Source organism: Anopheles funestus, chromosome 3RL (genome assembly GCF_943734845.2).
Source record: "Anopheles funestus chromosome 3RL, idAnoFuneDA-416_04, whole genome shotgun sequence".
Classification (NCBI taxonomy): domain Eukaryota; kingdom Metazoa; phylum Arthropoda; class Insecta; order Diptera; family Culicidae; genus Anopheles; species Anopheles funestus.
Window position 1 is genome coordinate 58624425 of NC_064599.1, and position 22893 is coordinate 58647317.

Consider the following 22893-nt stretch of genomic DNA (forward strand, 5'->3'; position numbering starts at 1 on the left):
GTGGGCTGGTGGTGGTGCGTTTGGTGAGAACGAACAAACCCCGAACCGTTCGCGGGTCTCGGTTTGGTTTCGGTTCGTGTCGCGCGGGAGTATCATCGGTGTGTGGGTGGCCAGATTTTGGAAACGGATGTTGGTATAACTGTGTGGAAAATCTGATCCTATTTTGTAATGCCAGTAATATGATAGTGTGGGTAAGGTTTGGGTCAATGGATGCATGAATAGTGTGGAGAAAACTGCACACCATACAACATCGCGTAAAGCGATGGAATTTTCATTTCTGGTAAGAGTGTTACATTACAGTGAGTGACGATTATTATGCACGCCAGTTTTTACATTAACCTTTTTTTTTTGGGTAACAAAAAATTCATCCTCTCGTTTAGTGTCTTCCCTTTTTGTCAAGAAACCTTCAAACACATTATGAACAATTTAAAAGCCTAAAAATACAAAACAATTCCTTTCGTACGTTTTAACGTGTTTTCCGCATAACAAGCAAATACCTCTTTCAACAAGAAAAAAAATCACATAACGAGCATCTGGTAATGAGCATCTCCAGGAACGATAGTGAGATAAAAACGATGAAAACTTCCAAAAACCAATTCTTCGACACCAAGAGATCATCCAACGGAGGAGGTCACACTCACTTCTATTCTCTGCTAGCCTTCATTCTAGTGTTGATCATGATTCCAGATCTTTTAGTATTGACGATCGATATTATGACAGTAAGCTTGATAGAAACTTGATAGTTTCGTATAACGACTTGAATCGAAAAAAATTGGTATATGAGAGTTGAGTGCACTATTAGTGTTGTGAAGAAAACGACTCATAAGGTTTTGTTGGTCTTCTATCAAATTGAAAAGTCACAAATTAGTCTTTATTCTTCGTCGTTTTTTACAAGAGAGGGCCGAAAGCGCGCCTTTCGCCCTCATTTATAATGTGTCCCTTATGTCGACCCTTATGTCGACTCCTCACAGTGTTCCGACTTAGGGTTATGTGGTGATGATCGTTATTCCTAGTTGCTGTAATCAGAACTTGTCATAACGCACGCATCGACCCGTTGTTATTTACAACAATTAGATTAATATAGCGTTTTATTAATATAATTATGAGCTATTATATCAGATTTAAGCAACGAAAATTTTGCACCGCACTGTAACGCATCTGAGTGCGCCAGTCTAGAGGGCAGTTTCACGCAACACTGTACGATCATTTACCAGCTGTCGCTTGGTATGGACGAACGTTTCAAACCGCACGTTTACTGCTAGTGCCAAGCAAACAACAAACCAGCCATCCGCAAAGTACGAGGCTTTAGTTGAGACAGGAAGAAGGAGCACATTACACCTTCAACGTTTGAAAGAGACGGCAGCAGGACATTCGGGAAAGCTTTCGCTTTCGCGAAACACGAACTGCTCCCGAAAGCTCGTTCGTACGAAGTCGCACCAGTTTCGTCGCCTAAAGCAAGCGTGTGTATTCAGTGCAATCCGATCGTTTGCGCTGTACGGAAGTGGATGTGGTTAAGGAATCCTGCCTGCAAGCATCCATTCAAATCCCTGCCGTGGAGCAATGTGAAAGTGTTTTTTTATTGTTGTTGTTTGCTGTTCTTCTGTGACATACTAACAGCCGGGTTTAGTGTTGTAACTGGGCAGGATTAAAAGATGTCTCGCATGTAACCGTTCCTGGAACGATAATTTTGTTCATCTTCCCCTTGGGTAACACTCCTGTCGAGACTGAGAGAAAGAGAAACCGTCTCGGTTAGGTGAAAGTGGACCACCGTCCGTACAGCTGGTAATGCTGATAGTGTATTGCATGGTAAATATTTACATCCACCAACGGCACGGAGTATTTACATTAAGTGGCTCGTGCAGACGATGCTCGATGAGATCGGGGTTTAAGTAATCGACATTTCCGATCTGCGTGCGTGAGTGCGATTGTGTGTCAAGCGATAGTCCTGCCTCGCTAGGACCGTAGTCGATGATGTAACAAGAACCATGTGCATGGGAAGAGCAACGATAAGTGCAGTGAAACGAAATGTAACGAATGGGTAATAGTGGTACATACTTCTACCAACACACGCACCCACCACCAAGCACACGAGTTCGCGTGAAATCAGCTTAAACTTAGCTGCACGAATTGGTCCATTTCCACCGTCGCGGCCACCATCGCGGAAACAGCTGTTTAGATAAAGTTCATCCTCTGGGGAGGAGGGCTTTAATTGGACGTTCAGCGCAGAAAATACGCCACCCAGGACCAGAACGTGCCAAACGTGTCCAGTCGGAAACGGTACCCAGTTTGCCATCCTGGCCGTTTGTTACGGATCGCGAAACGGTGAGTAATGATTAGCTTTGACGTCGAACTTGTTACTCCCTTGACACGGGCTTAACCACGCAAATACGGTTCATGTTCCGGGCTTTCGATTGCTTTTCCTTCCTTTTTGTTTTTTTTTTGGGGGGTTGTTTTCCTCGTCTATTCCAGCCACGGAAGTGGCTCGTTTCGTTTCGAAACCATTTACACACATACACACCAACTACGTTTTACGCTGTATTTTAGAATACAGTGTACTTGGGTGGGGAAGGTGTTTTTGTGGCACTCTGTCGGTTGGCTTTCTGTTTAGTGACATGCTTTAGACAGCTGTTTCGCCGCTGTTGCCATCCTGTACGGAGGCCATGCACCGTCAACATATTGCAGTGCAGTGGATCGTTACTAATGCAGACTGAAGGGTTTCCACCTGTAATGGTTATCGTTTACCGCAGCTACCAACGAGTCTTTCGGTGGCCTCTATTTTTTTTTTGATTGCTTATATCTGGGCGATTGGGTGTTTTCTGCCGGATACACGTGTATGTGAGCATTACTTCGGTTTGGGGGAATTTATAGATACGTAGAAAAGAAAAAAGAAACAGTTAGTTAAGTTTCGTTTCAATACAAAGCGACACTGAAGGACGTGCGGTTAATCAGCAAGGGAAATGAGGAAAACGGTGCCTTAAATTGGATTTTTACTTAAAGCGTATCCATATTTTCCTCGACGAAAGTAAAAGGACTGTATCTAGATAATGTTTTTGTTTTATTTTTAATTTCTATCCCGTTCCTTTTTCTTATCTTCATAATATAATCAAAGACAGCAAAAAGATATTTTTACTATTGGATGTTTCTTTGGGATTGTATTCCTTTTCTTGTATTCCATAAACGTTTTCTTTAGCCTGATTTTCTATGTTGTATGGCAAATCCTCCCTCATTCCTTCTTCCCTCCTTCATTTCGTACCGTTTGCCAATCTGTTTCCAATATCCCAACAGAATAACGATCGAGAGAGGTAAAAGTTTAGTAATGTTCTTTAAAAAACAAAACAGAAAGGCTTTTAGGTTGTTGCTTTGAAGAACGGTAGAGTGTAAAATATTGTTAAATCGTATCGTCAACCTAAACCACACAGCGAGGGTTAACTTTTCCCTCCTTAAAGAAAAGCCACAAAACAAAACCAGTATGAGTGACATTTTCTTTATCGTTTACATCGTGAAAATTTATGATGGAAGTAAGAACAAAGAACACATTTCGGGACAGCACTCATACTAAGGGGTTCATATTTATTTTAAAATAATTTTTCACTCAAGAAAATACGTCAAAAAAAACGGTTTAAAAGAACTTTTTGCTTAACTAAATGATTTTATTTTGTGTCTAAAGTATGCAATCCGCACGACAAAATTATGTTTTTAAGATTCACTTTCGCCGTTACTACATGTAAAACCTTTTAACAGAGGTAATAAATCCGCTAACGTAATATAATCTGATTAATGTCAATAATCAGCATCAAAATCCATAAATCCTTTCCAAAAATCTTTCAAAATAAGCAACAAAAAAAAACACAAGCCCATCACAATATTTCATGCTGATTGACGTGTGTAAATTATGGTTTCTCATGTAAACGATACCGATGGTTTCCAGCATGATTGAACTAACGTGTCGAGTGTTGAAAAACACGCTTCTTGCACAGCCACTGACTGAATTATGGAGTACCATCGAGCGGTTATTTAATGGGGATTTTTTTTTCTTTTGGTGGTGGCCGCGGTACGGAAATGGGACAACACCACGGAGGGCGATAGATTATCGAGCATGGAACGATTTACCGCGCAGAACGGCAAGTAACCGATAAACCGATTTTATGATGCTGTCGAGGTGATTTCATTCTGCCTTATTTTGTGTAAATTTATAACCCCCTGTTCGGTTGTATCCATAAATATGGGCAGGGATGGATCGCTAGTTTTGTGTGTGTTAAGGTTCCGCAGGTTGAAATGTGAAGTTATGCACAACAAGGCACGATCGGTGATGGAAGAACTCAGTGTTAACCTGACCTTAACCAAACCTTAAAGGGTATTTTGTTGGAAATGCTGAACTTTTATAAACTAATCAACAAGTCAATCGGCTACTTTTGCAGCAGCTGCTGCTGAAAACGACGGGTTATATGTCATGGTCGTGATTTGACAAGCCAGTACAGCCAGTCATTCAGGCGCTAGAGCATTTTACCTTTTGCAAAGCGAAACTTTTACAACTCTTTACGAGCAACATGTTCCTGTGCATCTTGCTGTATATAACAAAAAAATACATTTATCGATGGTGTACGTCGTGAAATCTTCAACTTTATGTACATACAGACGATACTTCACGCCTTGTTAAATTTGATTCATCACTTTTGGAAGCCTGGTGCAGCAAAATGGGCTTATTTTGTTGCTAAAGTCAACAACCTAGCAAATGAAAGCAAATTGTGTCAACCAAACATTGAGCCATAGGCAACACATTTTACAGATAAAAGATAAGAGAGCAAGATTACGGGAAATAGATTATTCACACGAGCGAAACATTGCCGGAGGAGCGTACGCTACAGCAATATATAATGAAAATCTTTTTACAAGGTATGGCCCAAAAACCTCCCTAATCAAGTCCCGATTTGCACGTCTGAATTGTGGGGCATAATTTCAAACCCGGACACACAATTTCGTCTGCTGCTGCTTACGCATGAATGAAGTTTGGCAACTTACAAAACTTCCTTCTTGCGAGCGAATCGACACACAAGGTGGGTTTTTGGCTGGGAACAAATGACGATGAAAATGATTGGAATTGATGATAGTAATTTTCATTCGCACAGTTCACTACTCAAAGAAGTCTCATCAAAACACGTGTACACGTGGGTGTATGTAGCAGAATGTGCGTGTGTGTGTGTGTGCGTGTTATATCAAGAGAAAACTTTGATTACAGTCATTATCATCAAGTGTATCACTTGATCAGCAAGATTCATCGGCTCGACTTTATGGGGCGTTTGTTACTAAAGTTATATTGTTGCAGAAGAAATGTGACGTCTAATGGAGGGGAATGTGAAACATTTGTTGTTTTTTTTTTGAAATTATATCGTTTAAATCGTTTATTTATGTTGCTGTGGCCATTTATTTTGACTTGAATACTTCATTTTAATTATTCAATTTTTGAAGTTTAATCATTCTAAAGCAGTTGATGCATTATTTTTACAAATCTATTCTAGCGTATGAAGCCCAACATAATTAAAATATATTCCAGCTCTTCGAAATTCTTCGAAAATTTTAAAAACGTTAAAAGTTCAATCAAAAACGTTAAAAACGCTTGGTAATTTTATAGCTAAAGTATGCAAACCGCCTCACAAAACGCTTTAGCTATTGCAATGAAGATTGAAATAGCGCCTAAATGTATGCAAAAGCTACTTATTAGTAAAGCAGGGACAGGTTTGTTGTGTTTGTAACAATAACTAATTGCCATTCAATATTCCAATCCTGTTCACAAAAACACTTTATGAATTCGAAATGAGTTTCGTATGGCATATGGTCAATTTATCGTGTGATTGGGCCGAATCCCAAGTTACTCACTGAGTCGGACATATGTGACCGTTCCCATGGACTGCTTTCCAGGATCGTGTGTCATAATCATGATACATTATTAATAGTGCAGTACGGTTCTCGTGTACTGTTGATAGTGATGTTTACGAAAAAAATGTAGAAAAAGGAGGTTTTTTTATTTTTCTGGCGATGGGAATAATAATGGTCAGTATGGCACGCTGTCGAAACCATATTTGTAAAGTACTAAAATTTAATCTGTTGCGTGTAGATTATCACCGATAATCGAATGCATCAAGCTGTGTCACGCTATCACGATATTGATAATAATTGATTGATTTTATGGCACCACAGATTCACCGTAAACAATGACATTTTTCACCACACTTAAACAAATTTTGACCGAACTCGAGCCGGTTCGTCGCCAACGTGCTGTACCAGGCAGGGCCGAAAGAAATAAAATAATATTAAAAGCTTTTCCAGATTGATGAGACACAACATCACTGAAGTTTGGTTAGTGTGTATGACAAACACTTGTGCACGCGGACAGCGAATGGAACCGGAACAGGAAGGGAATCATAAAATCCTTAAGTGTTTTGTTGACATTCCGCCGTTGTCGAACAGCGGATGAAAAGGAAGCGAAACATGACCGTGTGGAAATAATATTAACGACGGTAAAAATAATAAAACCATGCAAAAAGGACAAAACAGGAGAAAAAAATCCAGCTGCACAGTAACGCACGTAAAATAATGTTTAATGTTGTAAAAATAATGTTTTTTTTTTCGCCCGGCATTGGGAAGGACCCGATGGAATGGATTTGTTTTGCCCGGTTTGGATGCTGTTGGATGCTTTTTCTGGTTTTGTTTTTGACGAAGCACGCTTCAGGAACGCACAATATTAAATGATGAAATATTTTCCCGCACGCTTTTGTTATGCTCGGTTGGGAAAACAAGGCATTAAGTGAAGAGTAAAAAATGATCATAAAAAGCTGTTTGTGTTGTAAATATTTTCTTTATTTAGGAAGGAACAGAGTTTAGAAGATGGTAGCGGATTTTACTTTATTTATTCTATTTATTAGCTTTTTTAAAGTTTCTAGCAAAGTATAATGTTCCTGACTCAAACAAAAATTAAACGAAAAATTCCCGTTCAATTGTTGCAGAATATACTGGAAAGGGTAAAGAAACAATCACTTAACCAGTTATTCAGTAATCGGAACAGATCAGCTTCCAAGAACTAGTACAAAGCAATTGTTTTAACTTCCGAAGAGTTTCTCTGTTAGCATAAGGATCAACTTGACCATATCGTTTGTGTCACGAGTCATTTGTCCAGTCTGTTTTGGACGTACACAAAGGGGATGAGAATTTTCTGAGCAACTCCATCCAATCATTTACATGCAAATATGAACAGCGTTTTATGCTCTGGTACAGATTCCAACATTATCCAGTTCACTGAACCTAGTTCCCAGTTTATTCTGCCCGAAGCATCGAATTGAACATTATATCATCTCCACTTCTTAGTAATAGTTAACTACAAACAAACGTGATGTTCTTCAGTGTATGAAACTGCCATTCATTTCGGTCATTTATTCTGACTGCGCATAAATCCATTTTAAAAAACCGAGGAAATGGAATTAAAGAAGCAAGACGAGTCAGCAGCGGGTTGCTTAAAAGGATTTCGTTTATTCCACTGACGGGTAATACGCTTTCATTCGCTCCATCACTCCACGCGGTGGATGATTGAACCAAGACAAATCCGTCCGCTCGTAAAGCAATTTTCCAGTTCATTAACATTAGGCTGCCCACCGTCACTGTGTGCGTGTAGATGCATGAGGCTCATCAGAGCTGTTTTCCCTCCCTCTCTCTCTCTTTCTCTTTTTCTTGTCACTTTTAATAGCCATGTGAGTCGTGCACTTTCCAGCAGGAAGACATGCTGCAGTGGACTGACCTTTTCTTTTGCGAAGCGAATCTTGATGAAGCTCATTGTTTGGTCAGCCTGTGTGTGTGTCCTTTGGGTGTTGGGATCACACTGGTCTGGGATGGTTTGTTCAGTAGAAAATGCGAAGGACACCGGCCTTTTGGTGAGTGCTTTGTTAATGCACTTTCCGCTTAGTATGATTGACAGCAAATTGAAATCACTTTGACAGCAATTGAAAAAGTTCACTAAACAATGTGCTTAAGTAGCGTATAGGCTGGAACTAATCGTTTTATGCGGAGTTATTAAAATATTGAAGCTTTCGAGCTTGTATAATATATAAATTATTTACTCTTTAATTTCTCTTATTAATAATAACCTTTCCAGGAATCAAACACCACAAGCAAGGATGATTCTCTTTGAGAAATGAGCTTATATATTCCCCACGGCACAACCCTATATTACAATCCACGCGGGTGAACAAATTAAGCTCACCGGCTAGTAAATCTGTATCGGTAATTGGCACCGTATGAGCAATCACATTTTGCCGGCATCAAACGCATTACCCGTGAAGAACATGCACATCGCTGCTTAAAACACGATCCTTCTTCAGGCACCGTTCGTACCGCAGCGAAAGCTAATGCAGCAAATTAGTTTTACCACGGAAATGACAAATCAGATAAATGAGCAGTGAAGCCCATGGGACAGCAAACAACCATCCGTGACGAGTGTGTTTTGTTTTTTTTGGTGTGGGATTCGAAGCCCATGTGATTGATGAAGTGTAATTTTGTGCTTTGTTTCTTTCCTCTCTAGTTACGTTTGCTGGTGCTAAATCATTACATTTGTCAGAGTTTGCTTGAAGAGATATAAAAACATATCTTGCTCTTTAAGATGGAAGACTATTTCAAATAGTAAAGTGCGTTGTTTTATACAGAAAAAATGATAATTAATAAATATATAAATGTAATGCTTACTATTTATTGCTTGGCCGGCGGGTACGTTTCAGGCAAAATATTGCCGAACACATTAAGCACACAAAAGGCGGAAAAGGCGGGCTAATTTCCACACCTCCCATTTCCCACAAAACTGCTAAGGCTTCTTCACTAAACCCGTTTTGTTGAGATCGTCGTGCTGTGCACCACCAGGCGTCTCCATCAGTTGGTTGCGTGCGACACCAGGCGTCTCCATCAGTTGGTTGCATGCGACACCAGGCGTCTCCATCGATCGCTAGCCGGCGTTTGAGGCGTACAAATTTGATTAATCCCACCCCCCCCACGGGCGGGAGATTGCAGACAAGAGACGCACGATACGGAGTATCGTTTCGCTGTCACCCGCTGAAAGGTCACCTACCAGTGTAATTGACACATTTAGGTATAATTGTCATTTCCGGAGCAGGCCGTAAGGGAGCAACTCATTGGAGGCAATTTTTTTTTTTGGACTGTGAATGCTATTGCCGACGCTTCATTCGACCAACAAAAACCTTAAAAGACGTACAGTGAGCAGGAATTAGTTGTGCAAACGAGTGCTAGCGGCAGGCCAGCGCTGGCCTTTTACGAAATCGATTTTCGATACACACTTCAATCGACCCGGTTGATTGGTCGTTTTGCCAATGGACCGTGCGCAGTAAGGGAAAGGAGTGCGTGAAGGTGAAAAGTGGAACAGACGTAGCTGCTTGAGATCAAATGGTGCACACCCTTTGGAGGTTGTGCTGTACGATAAGTGTTTGATAGGGGAAATCATACGGCGATAACGACTTTCCGATAGCGTCATTGATGGAAGTTTATTTTTAGGCTACATGCTATCATTTCGGATGGTTTCGCCCGTTTGACATCAATGGAAATGGTGCGAAAGTTGGTGTCAGTTAAGGACATTAGGAAAGTTCAATCCACATGAACATTGTAGCAAAAGTTTGTGATGCTCAAGCTTATGGACGTGTGAATGGTAATTACCAAAACTTTGTGGGAAGTTTAATAAATGTCGTTTTTTAACGATTATTTAACAATTTTATTGCTTGAGGTAATAATGGTAATTAACTATTGGGGCTAATTAACAATGCTGAAATTCTTATAACCCGACATGACTTAGATGGTTTTATTTAGCGAATAATGCTTATATTTGTATAGTTTTATTAGTTTTATTAGTAAAATGAATAAACCATTTTTTGGTCCAATTGATGATCTTTCTTTCTCCAGTGTATAACAAGGTCTGGAGTGACTTTTAGTAAGTTCCCAAAGTTTCCATTTCCTTGTCGCTAATGACCTTCTCTAACGCAACTAGATTCAAGAGAGAAAAAACTAGCTCTCGAGAGGCTCAGATCGTTGATGATAACACAGGAATCTGAGAGTTTGCATCCTCCAAAGTTTCTTATCTTCCATTGGTCGTTACAATGATCCCAATAGTGCTCTCTTCCAGTGTCAAGTTTTACCTTGAGTATGCAGTCACATGTAGCCTTAAGGTCAATAAAGAGATGGAAGGAGCTGAACTCCTCCAAGATTTATCGCATGGTGACCCTCTGCTCTGAATTTCATTTGTCGTTGCAGAAAGCATTTTGAAGATATTTTTTTTTTCAAACTATTAAGAAGAATATCATATAGACGATATTTTACTTTGTAATTTTCTATTAATTATCTCCCTTTTAAGAGGTAGAAATTCCAATGAAAATGTTTCTAAACTTGGTAAATATAGAATAAATTCCACGTTAAAGATCTGCACCTCCGTTTGATATCAGTTTCAGTTTTATAACCCGATGGAAAGCTTTTTTGAGCTTTCACACAACTCACACGTATCTGTTTTTAAAAATCAACCAAAAAAAACACACATAAACGGTGAACTTTTACGTTTGACCTTCTCAAACCTCAACCATCGGCAGTTGTTATAATGTCAAAAGGGGTTGTGTACCATCACAGCAGCTGAATATTTGCAACTTAATCAAACCGTAGCACACCCTAGGGGCCAAGTGAAGCGAAAGGGATCGCCAGGATTTACCCGATAGATTATACAATCAATCACTTTAATGCTGTTGTTTATTTTAGGTCACTTTCGCCCAATCTGTGCTTCCCGGCACACTGGGAAGAAGGTTTGTGTTTGTTCCGGGTTGTTTTTTTGTTGTTGTATATTTGATGCTGTAGGTGGAACTATCCGAATGAGAGTTGATTGAAATTGATCGGCGTAAAATGACACCGCCATCATGGCTTTAGCGTTCTTTTCTATGGTGAAAAACTAAAATGCTTCTGAATTTTTTTCCACTTTTCCGTATCAACCAGATGATTATCGATCAGGTTTGAAAATAAATAACCGGGAGGTATTTTATTTGGTGATGTTTGCTCGTTTGAAAAATGTTTTATCAAGTGAAAACTCCAGCACAAAAAATAAATTGAATGCAGAAAACTATTAGCCGATTGTTAAACTGTTTACTTGGGTTTTAAAGTAGGAAGAACAGAACAGAATTATTTAGTTTAATTCCTTTGTAAACTGCTCGATCCCATGTAATACGATTAATTGTATTAATCAAAAGTAATGTGGGCGATATTGTTATCACCAGAAGCAAACAAATAATCAATTGTCATTCTATTTTTCCACGAATTAAAGTGGCTTCGTTTTTAATTAAATCGAACCTATTGTCGACAACATTGTAGGCTTCAAGCGATTCCCTTAAATTTTGGTTTCTGGTTTCGATATGCTCCAAACATGTTCATACTTTTTACTTTTGTTTCACTGTTTTTAATGAGTTCTTTTTTCACTGTTTTAAAAGAAAAACCATCTTCAAATTTTTGTCCAACCAAAACTCGGCTTAACTTTGGTCGGATGCTCTTGAAACTAACGAAAACACTTCAGCTGGAAGAACAATTCCGATCCAAAGGGTTTGAATTGTCTGTTACGCCATAATGAAAGTTGAAAAGAAAAAAAATTGCGGTCGAGTAAAGTTCGAATTTGCGATAAACTTTTTGTATAAATAAATAATTTTTCCACAATCCATCATTTGCCCCAAAACAGAGTGGTAGTAGCGAAGTGTGAAGAAAAACTCCTGCAGGGATGTAAACGTAATGTGAGCCTTTTAAAGAAAAAAACGAAGTTTAATTTAAACCTTCTAGATAAGTTCCATCATGGGCGGCCCGGTGGTGCATGTGATAAACGGCGCCAGTCCACACGGCCGGACCGGGTTCAAATCCCATGCGGACCGTCCCCCCGTAGCAAGGACTGACTATCCGGCTACGTGGTAAAATAAGTCTAGTAAGCCAGAAATGGCCGGCGTGACCTGTAAGGTCGTTAAAGCCAAGAAGAGAGAGAGAGATAAGTTCCATCGAACGCAAAAGGTAAAAAAGGAAACCAATAAATGACATCCTATCGAATGGAAGATAACAGTTGGAAATGTTTTTTTCCCTTTGGCGAAGCATTGATTTTCCATTCCAATTTCCGTGTTTCCGCCAGTTTGATTTCCGTCCGGTGCGTCTCTACCGTCTTTCTGCGGTTTCTCTTCCGGCAGATATGATTTCCGAAGACAACCAAAACGTCCATCAACCAGTCCCTGGAAGCTTCCTCTTGCTATCTGGGAACTGGGTACACCACTGTTGTAGGTTACGGCGAATCAACGAGCCAATAAATAGCGGTTGAACGTTTAACGACGCAAATCCTTTTCCGTGGCAAGTTCACTTCAATCTGAATTACAAAAGCTTATCGCGTATCGCTTCCTTGAAACAGTCACAACTTGCTGCTAGCCGATAATTAGCCCTCGAATGCAAGAATGAGTGTGCAGAAGCTTTCACACGATTTTCACAACCAAATGGTAATTTAATCAAGCTACTTCAACCATTACTTACAGCACGTGTACACTAGCTGTGATGGTGGTGGTTCCGCTTGGTGGTAAATTAGTTTACGGTAATTAGTACCGAAGGAGGAGGTTTTACTGGCGAAAAGAGTTATCGAAATGAGTGCTTTCATTTTGTTTGGTCGCACACCAACCAAGTGGAGCAATAAAAAATGCATTACGTGATGAATGGTTTCCTGATTATAAGTGACCCAACCCACCTTCTGGTGCTGTGAATGTGAAAGAAACTGAAGATTAGTTTTTCGATGGTTAAATAATTAATAAACTACCTGTACGATTGGCTAAGCTTCTTGATTATGATTGGTACGAATCTTTTGCGTACATAACCTACTTTTCTGAGTGTCAGCATAACGGATAGAGCTGATTAATTAACTGCCGACCTAATATTACGTATTTACTAGAGTTGGTAAAGTTCCTATTTTCATGTGAACTTGAGCGAACTGTTTCGTTCATTTTGAAGAACTGAACGAACGGTACAGGTTTTACGTTCATTTTCCGAGGTACTGACAATCATAACACCACAAATTATTATATTTTTGCATTTGAAGCCCCTGTGAACGGACAGCCACTGTGCACGGTCAACATGGCAATGCATGGCTAAAATTAGCAAAATTTATTGTTTTTTAACAACATTCTTCATCCATAATGTTATAAGCACAAAAAGATTATTTTGAAACATAGGCATCCTAAACAAAATAATTATGAAAATTATTAATATAAGCGTTTTGGTTCGACCACAAAAAAAAATTAAGTAAAAAAGATCTTTAATTTCATTTTGGAATTTATTTGCGCATGGAATATTATCAATAATGTGCTTCTTCTTATTTATGGAAAATTAATTACTCATCATCTACAAGAAATAATCCAGCAGTATGCACTAATTCATGATGCTTCGCCAAAAAAATAGTATTTAATTTTATTCGATCATGACTATGACGAAATTTGAATGTGCATATCTCAGTGTGAGCGTACTTTTCCCGCCTCTTTTTTATCTGTTTTTTCCAATATTTGGCGGTTGAAAATTCGATTCTTTTTATTTAAATATTATTTTCCCATAAGAAAGGGTCCCTCGTAGCAATACGGCCAGGCCGTTCTTTATGAATAAAAAAAGGGTCTCTCGTTTGCGATTACTCTCTCTCGTTTGTCAACTTGACTCACTCCGTGAATGTAATGGATGTTGTGTGAAATTTTCACAATCACTCACACGTATGCATAGCATGCCGTTCATTCTACTTGTCGTTACAGTTCGCTCGCGATTTTGAACGTGCTATTCGTTCTACATGTCGTTACAGTTCGCTCGCGACTTAGGACGTGCAGTTCGCTCGAACTGTATTCACAGTTTTTGACGAACGCAGTTCGTTCGATCATTTGCTTGAACTGAACGAAATGTACAGTTACCGTTCTTTCGACCCAACTCTAGTATTTACCCTTTAGAGTAAATATGAATTATTGACTAATTAACACTATTACGATAAAAAATTTGAGTACCATTGCTGGTTTATATGAAAATGCAAAAAAATAGTGATTTGATGTCCCTAAAAGTATGCAATGTGTTTATCCTTAGTCGCAGCAAGATTAACATAAAGCAAAAACCGTGCAGGTTGCATACTTTCAGGCGGTTTTTCCCTAGTTCAGTAATTTAATTTACCAAAATGTTATAAAAGCAGGTAAATTATACTTCTAAACAAGTATTATTTTAAAAAGTACTCATATTTGAATCAAAAATTTATAACTTCTCTACCAAAACTACGCTTAAAAAAGTAGCACTACAATACACAACTAAAGAAATAAGTTACTTTTGGTGTAAATGAACCCAATTTGTGTCACATACTGATGTGAGCAATAAACTTGCCACCACTTCGAGCAGCAATGATGGATAGGCTGAAGTTTTTCTTTTCGTTTTTCTCTCCTTTCATTCTTGCACACTTCACTGAATCGTCTACGTGGTGTAGGATTTGCTTTAATTTATTTCCTTTTTTGTCTACCTTTTCTCTTATCCATTAGCGAAGTATTTCACTCATCAGACTAGCGAGATAGTCTCTGCATTCCTTTGGGATATTCGTTACGAGTCTATCGAAATTCGCAGCCAGTATGGTGTTTGTAAGCTCGGCCGTGCTCGGTGCAGCCGCCGGTACCGGCCTAGCCCTGCTGGTAGCCGTCACGATCGTCATGTACCGGTACTACGTGGTACGCCGAAAGGGTAAAGAATGGGCCGAGCTGGACCGGTTGGAAGAGAAAAAGGCGGCCCGGAAGATCAATCTACAGGACTGTAACGTGTCCAGTGGTTCGGTACCGGTACAGCCAGCTAGCAGTGTCGTTCATCATTCGATTAGCTCGGAAACGCTCGGCACTGGTCCGGTGGAAGTAACACCCAGTCCACTGCAACCACCGCTCGCGGCGGTAGGATCGACAAAAAAATCGTACGGCACCGGTGACACACGCGGAGGGTCCGGCTATCGTCCGTCACATCCTGCGACTTCCGCTGGCTCACGCAACAACAGCATGGAGAGTGTCCATTCGAGAAGTTCGGTATGTTTCCTCCTAAAAGCAAATGGTTATGCTCGTACAGTGGTACATGTGTTAGCGAGAAAAAAGGATTGATGGAGTAAGTGTGTTTGTTTTTTTCTTCTATTTGTTATACAGAGCTACCGAGAGAGTGTGCCAAAATTTATGACACACGCCAACAGTGACACACGCTCAACTACTTCCGATAATCTTATCTTGAGGGTAGGTACCGGTCTGTCTAATTGTATTGTATACAATGTATGAATTTTTTGGTGTATAAAAGCAATACTTGTCTTAAATCTAATGTTTTGTAACGCAAATTGCATAACTTTAGGCGATTTGTAGTTTTGTTTGAATTTCGCTTGTCAGAATAAGAACATAAGGAATATTTTGTACAATTTATATCATATAAATGTATTAAATTTGATTCTTAATAAACGAGTCACAAAAGTAGCTAAATATGTTTTCTTCTTCATCATAGAAATCTCGTTCACCCAGCCCCATGCGTACATTCAGTCTGGAGGGACGCTTTCCCATCGGTGCCACAAATAATGCTGGTGCCGTCGGATTAACGGACGGTATGGAACGTGGCAGCAAAGCTAGTCTTGCTTCGGTCGTTAGCAGTGGTGTTCCGCGCGAGTTCAACTCACCCAAGAAACGTAACAGCACGTTCTCGGGCGTAGTGTCACTGGCGGGTGACGCGAACGCCCCAGACAGCCCTATCGGTTCCATCCGGTCTGATAGCAGCCGTTCGCCCCGAAGACGTGTTCCGGTGATTTTGGCAGCGAATGACATCCACTCCGTACTGGGACGCTTTCATCTACGGTTGAAGTACGATGGCGGCAAGGAAGAACTGTTGGTACATTTGGTTGAGGGTATGGCACGATTCAATCTTCATCCTCATCCTATCGGCTGTTTCTAATGATCGGAAATATTTCTTACTCCTCCAAACCACCGAAACAGCACAAGATCTAACGCCTGCTGGAGATACGGGATTTCGTGATCCGTACGTAAAGATGTTCCTGGAGCCGGACGATGAGCAACGGACGCAACAGACGGCGGTCCATCGAACTGAAACGCATCCGTACTTTGATCAGCAACTCTCATTCCCACTGAAACCTCGCAACCTAGTCAAGAGCAACTTTGTGCTGCAGGTACGTAGGAAGGGAAAACGGTCATGTTTGTATGTAATTTAAACTATTCTGGTACCGAGTTCGTTAGTGCACTTGTTGGGATTTGCTATTAGTGCAAAAGTTGGTATTTTGCCGTAATTTCAATGATAACCCCAAACAAACAAACTCAAAACTCTTCATGAAATGAATCCTACTTTGAGATATGTTGTCATTCTGGGTTTTTATGGACATTTAAGGTACTGGAATTTTAACATCCGGATCACCCATGTGATGATAATGCGAGGGCAATATGCAAATACATATTTTATTTTTTTCCGGGGTCACCCATAGAACCTTCAGCTGAACTCACAATCCATCATGGATGCTATTCATTCATATTTCTTCAAGGAATTTGTCTGACACCGTACGAACCTTGAAACGTTGTTTGGGATTTTGAATGGATGTTAACACCTTAGGCGGCTTAGTTCAGCATGCGTAAAGGATCTTCTGTGCATGTAATCGTATCGATTGTACCTCGGGATGTAAATGTGATTCCGTCGTACCAGGTCGAAATCGCTAGAAACTCGCCCTTGATCCGTCCTTTTTTATGGTTATGACGTTTCATTGTGTGCGTTGGGAATGAATAGAATCTACAGACAGCTCGGTTCGACATTTTTAGTGCAATTTATATTCGTATTTTATTGTTCGGGCACACATTCGAAAACGGAATGGTTTTTCGCAAAAAAAAAAATCGAACCGTATTGTGTCTTTTGTAAAAATTCTATGACGAGAAATTGTGAAATTTGGCTGACAAAAAAACCTGTACAGAAACGAGCAACAATAGAATTTCTTATACGTTTTATAGGTTCTATTCATGATGAATATTGTCACAGAAAGCGATTACGTGTGATGTATGAAAACTGAACTTTTGCTTTGCTAAACATTTATCCTCAAAGTACAATTTTAATCAAATAAATATTTCATATTAAATGTTTTAATTCAACGAACATCACTTCCATAAACGAGTACCAAATTTTCCTACAAGGACTAGTTTATACCATCATGCTAATTAATTGAATCGCTGTTATTCATCCGAAATTTGTTGTCTTTTTTTCCTCACATTTCGAATGGAGTTCAGCAGTTCCAGTAATAAGTTCTTTTGTTTTAATTCACCGAAATACGAAACCAACGTTAAGCAATGGTTCGCAAAAAAATAATACTTTTAATGTAAACGTCATTCAATTTCTTGGTGACCTGTAACACAAGTATCAAGCGGGGGAAAAAAATAAAACTTGTTGTTGTTTACGTTTCTGAATAGTTTGGAAAATTTGTTTTCCGCTTCATTTCCTTTTCCTAGCAAAAAAAAAAATACAGTTACAGGAATTTGTTACAAATTTCCTTTCAATTCCTAGAATATACTTTTTCCATTTTCATTGATTGACGTTTTTCCCTTTTCTCTCGTTTGGACTCTTTTGTGTTCAGCTGTTGGATTACGATCGGTTTTCGCATGATGAAGTCATCGGTGAGATACGCTTCCTGCTGAACACACTGGACCTGTCCGGTTGCGAGCTGTGGGGGGATTTGATCGCCGTTCGCAAACCTTCCGATTCAACAGCCGAACTACTAATCTCGCTCAGCTATCTGCCCCAAGCCGAGCGGCTCACGGTGGTTGTGATGAAGGCCAAAAATCTATCCATCTCCCACGAACCGTTCGTTAAGGTGAGTATGCTTGAGTGCCGCAGTTTTTCTTGAAACACAAATGCTTGAACGAATGTCAACCCTCCACTATCGCTAGCTGTATCTGCTGGTTAATGATAAGCGCACGAAAAAACGCAAAACCAGTGCAATACGTGCGCTAGACCCAACCAATCCGATCTGGAATGAAGCGTTCACGTTTGAGTTGCCATCGTCACAGCTGCAGGACGCCGGTGTCGAACTGTTCGTAACGTCCAACGAAGCCGAGGGACAGGATCTGGGTTGTGGGGTGGGTTTGCGTGAAGGTGGTAGCGGCACGCTGCACTGGCAGGATCTGATGCAGAACAATCGTAAACCCATCGCCATGTGGCACGTTCTTCGATAAGATGCCGGTGGCAAATGTGCGACACACGACACATAAAACGAAGTCACCGAAAAAGGGATAAACGAAACGATCCAGCTGGGAATTGGGCAAACAAAAACGAAAACGATGTTGAGACATAAAGGGAGCTAAAAAGATATATAAAGGACACAAGGATGTAACGGGGACTTGAAAAAAAAAAACGAACCATCCCATAAAAACCAAAGAGGTAACTAACCGGCCAAGTACCAGGGCCAGTTGACACAGCGATTCTTTTTAAAGCTTGTTTTGTATTGTAGATCACATAATGTTACTGCATAAATGCAGGCGAATATTTCCCACCAAGCAGTTCGCCCTGGAAAGTATGCAATCTGCATAGAAGAACTGTCTTACTAACACTGGTTCAAGGTGCTGGTCAAATATGGCGCCGAGAAAAAGAGTTGTCCTTAAAAAACTCAAATTCTATTTACTCCCATCATTCTACTCTTTCTGTGTTTTGAGTAAGGATCGGTTACATCCCGTAGAAGAGTACAAGTCGTAATCTTGATTATAATCTGAATCTTTCCAGCCAAAGATGACAGATTGCAGAACACAAAAAGAAACATTTCAAAATAGTATTAAACTTGTTTCGAATATTTTTATTTGTATCTTGTAAGGGAAAGAAATGAGAGAATTGTTGTTTTTTTGATACATTTTAATTCGTTACCATACATCAAATGTGAAGGTTTCAAATATCAATGCACAGCAGGATAATTGTTGAAATGTTAGTATTTACTTAATTGAAAAAGGGTATAACATGTAGTTCTCCTTATTCTTTCCACCGTTTAAGTTGCTATATCGAGAGCTGAGTTGAGCATATGCAAAGAAAACACCGTTGTAAATTGTAGACTGATGAAAAGTAAAAACTTTATTGAAATGTAATGGAAGGAAATGAAGATAAAGCGAAGAAACATATTTATTCAGCTCAAGTGTATTACTAACAAGCATAAAACTAGAGTGAACAACAAGATACCAAAAAAACAAAATAACAACAAAAAATGGCAAAATGTAACTAAATTTATAAAAAAAGAAACAAACAAGCTCACGATATTGAGGGAACATAAGATAAATTATCGCTTTGTCTACGGTGCGGTACAAAAACAAGACCTATCTAACGAAAATGGAGCTTAACACAAGGCAGTTAAACGAAAGCTTATAACTAACTAAAGAAAATCACAAAAGTGAAAGCATGAGCGTATATTTATGTATAATATTTTAAACCAAATATCCAAACAAAGGAAAAAAACGGAGAAAACTTCAAAAAAAGAACATTATGAAATGGGCAACAAAAAAAGAACAACAAAATACACAAAACACAAACGCTTCTAACACACACAAAGTATAAATGTTTTATATGCCGTACTGAAACGAATTAGACTTGAAAACAAAACAAAAAAAACCAAAGAAAAAACAAATTAAAACTAAAATGTAACAGTTTGGTGACTGATGGAAGTAAAAGAGAAAAAAAACTATTACAAACGAAGAAGATAACACAAACAAATATGAAAACTAAATGTGTCCTACATTAAATTCTACTGTAGTACCAAGTCAAATTTGTACGTATTCGTATGATTATACAACAAAAAAAAAAACACATGGCACTATTTATATGCGTATTGGTAACATTTATACACTAATCTAAAGGTTATGATATGATCATATAAAACAAAAGAAAAGAAAAAAACGACAGCGGAACTAAGCTGCCCTCGGTGTCTGTATTAAATATGGAACCGAGAGCATGTCCACCGGTTAGATGGCGCTATAAAAGTATATTTTGTCGGAACCAGCACTGTTACAACCTTACCTATCCGTAGAAGCAAACCACCAGATAAAAGCGCTCGACAGTTTGGAATATTATTAACCCAATTATAAATATGGTACCTTTTTGTCGAATGATTAGAATGCAAAGCATCGCAACCACAATGCAACCAGGAAATAAAATAATACGACCAGAATGGACTTCAAATGCTCATAATACACCCTCTGTAGTGGCGGGTGGTGTGGTGCTGCTGTAATTAACAACTCAATTAGTCAAAGACCGGCCACCAGGGTTGGTTGTTTCGTCTCATTCCATCATATCAGTAACATTCCTAGCGAACCGCAAGTTTACAAAACGCCTAAAAAAAGGAAGGAATATATAATTCCTTAATATAATTATTATTCGACGTCTATTTACCTACCTGATTGCACTTAATCCAATACCCAAAGGTGTGAACAAAACCCCTTTGCATGTATCTTCCTGGCACGTAAATAATCCTTAAGCCTCGTAGTGTTAATACACTGCCCCGAAGTGTGGATCTTTGCAGCATGTTCCCACGCCCGAACTTTAAGCTACGTGCTTTTGCCCTACCGTAACGGTACTGGATACGTTTAAGTTTCCCCTAAAATCCAATTCTTTTTACTCACACTTAACAAACAAAAAAAAGTTGCACCTTCCTTTCAATGCACCGAAAACTATCGTGACATAACTGTCACGTTCAAAACAATTGCGGATAATAGGAAACTTACAAGACAGATATAAGGCATCCCCGGGGAAAGATTATTCTGAGCAAAGCAGCGCAAGGTGAAAAATATTGGATTTTCAATAAAAAAAATCGAATAAACACACACAAACAACAACGCAACGGGTGTCACTAGTTTCAAGTTCCGAATGGGTGGGAAGACATCATCACGATTCCGTGTACGGACGGATATCCTTTCCTGCATCCTGATGAACCATTTGACATTGAACTTTTGACATTTCCATTTGACCAAGAACACCGGGGGTGATGTTGCACACGGGACAACTTCAATGAAATGTGCTTTAAAGGTGAGTTTTCCTACTTTTTGTTCAATGCTCCTATTCAATTCCAACAACGTCCCAACATAGCTCTCTGAAATTCCCAACAATGTGTGGCAAATTTTTGCTTTCATTCTAGCGTTACTGCCCTCACCACTATTTTGTTAACTTCAATAGCCCTTTTGATGGTGGCTTTGCCATTATTCATATGTCCTGCGTTACTAATTACGCCCGTGTCAACGTAATTAAGTGTGGCAAATCTGATACCCCGCACTACAAATGAAGGGACGAGAAAAGGTCCCTTTTGCCCTTCGTACCGGCTGTGGCCTGTGATTGAGCATGCATGAGTGAAATGTATTAACCTAATTATGGAATTTCCGAATGTGAACCTGTGTGATGAAGCTACATACATCCATTGTGCGATGGGAAAATGTAGCAAAATACAGCATGTTTGTGTCCTTTTTCAATTTGCAGTTAATTGCATCTTGTTTATTTATGTATTTCTATTTATTTTTTGATAAAGAAGTATAAAAAACGGTTTTTTGGAGCTTCAAAGTCGATTTTTTTTTGAAATTGCCTCTTGTTAGGCTATCGGTTAATGAGGAGTAATTCTGAGTAATTGTCAGCTTATCGCTAGAAACCTGTGGATCTCTTCCTTTCATTTCTTGTTTCGTATTAATACGCACCAGAATGTACATTCCTTCATCAGTAGGCATCTGATCTCCTTGATTTGATCTTCAGGCATCTCAACTCCATGATCTCAGACCAAAAAACCTAAGCTAGACAATTATAGCTTAATACTCTATTCCGAAAACAACTTTTGATTATTTGAACTTTAACTGAATAATTAACTAAAGCAAGAAATACTCAACAATAATATACCGATAACCGTTAATAAACCGTAAAAGAAAAAAAAATCGCTTATTTTTATTGAAGAATTATATGTGTTGACTTTTTTTCGCCTTCACTGTAAATAGTTGCAGCACGCGATGATGTTTTGTCGCTTAGCAACCGATTCGTCAGATGAGAGCAATATAATGCGAGCGAAGAGAACCAGCGAAAGGAAAGAGAAATTTACGCGAGAGCAAAAACCACGCTAGCGGGTGAGATTAGAATAAATCTAAACAGAGAGAAATAGTATTACTCCGATGGACAACCATTGGGAAAAGATGTAAAATGCAAACAATACTGATAAGGAAAATTGTTTGTAACGTTAGCAAATGACCGTTAATTACCACAAACATCTGATCAAATGTGTTATAAAGTTGCAATTTCAGATAAGTATAATAAATTAATAGCAATCTTTTGTAAGTTTCGAGTAACGATTCTACTATCAAAACCTTTTTTGTAATTTCTTATAAGTTTTTTTCACAACTTAACAGTTAATATTCAAAATACAGATCAAAACAACATTAGATCGTCAATGGTGATCATCAACACAAGCATAATTTATGCCTTATCAACACTAACTTAGTACCAAATTGTACCATCAGAAGCAATTTTTCAACGATGAAAGCATAATTTTGAAATAAAATAATGTTTAACATACAACAAAAACATAACTACCGATTATTTCATCTTTGCTGATGCTGCGAGATGCATCTCCTCTCATTCTCATGCGTTTTGCTCACTCTCTCTCGCCCTCTCACGCATGGTTGTATTTCTCTTCCGAAGTTTTCCGAACAAACTACCCGTTTTTGGAGGATCGAGTTGATCGTGGTGCTCCAACACATCGTTAGTTTTGACTTCGCGGTACACGATCGTACAACGGCAGGACTTTCGGTGCGTACACTCGGTGGGAGCTGTCGCTAAGCGCGTGGCACA

General features: G+C 39.1%; 1 protein-coding gene across 2 annotated transcripts; it reads left to right on the top strand.

The window, feature by feature from the left end:
* The first annotated feature begins 798 nt into the window (after nucleotides 1–798).
* LOC125771757 (synaptotagmin-B) lies at nucleotides 799–20909 on the top strand. 2 transcript variants are annotated; one of them, XM_049442707.1, is made up of 7 exons: nucleotides 799–2322; nucleotides 14583–15107; nucleotides 15222–15305; nucleotides 15565–15958; nucleotides 16047–16237; nucleotides 17678–17914; nucleotides 17991–20909. In XM_049442707.1, the coding sequence occupies exons 2-7, from the start codon at nucleotides 14670–14672 to the stop codon at nucleotides 18273–18275; spliced, it is 1629 nt and encodes a 542-aa protein (XP_049298664.1). In that variant the 5' UTR covers nucleotides 799–2322; nucleotides 14583–14669; the 3' UTR covers nucleotides 18276–20909. The 2 variants fall into 2 exon arrangements, with proteins under 2 accessions (XP_049298664.1, XP_049298665.1); XM_049442708.1 differs by having other exon boundaries at nucleotides 14588–15107.
* The last annotated feature ends 1984 nt before the right edge of the window (nucleotides 20910–22893 follow it).

Bases quoted from the DNA above. Each gene is read 5' to 3' on its own strand.
- LOC125771757 (XM_049442707.1), top strand. From the start codon at position 14,670: ATGGTGTTTGTAAGCTCGGCCGTGCTCGGTGCAGCCGCCGGTACCGGC. The intron at 15,108-15,221 runs GTATGTTTCCTC...TTTGTTATACAG, and splicing joins GTGTCCATTCGAGAAGTTCG to AGCTACCGAGAGAGTGTGCC. The intron at 16,238-17,677 runs GTACGTAGGAAG...TTTTGTGTTCAG, and splicing joins AGAGCAACTTTGTGCTGCAG to CTGTTGGATTACGATCGGTT.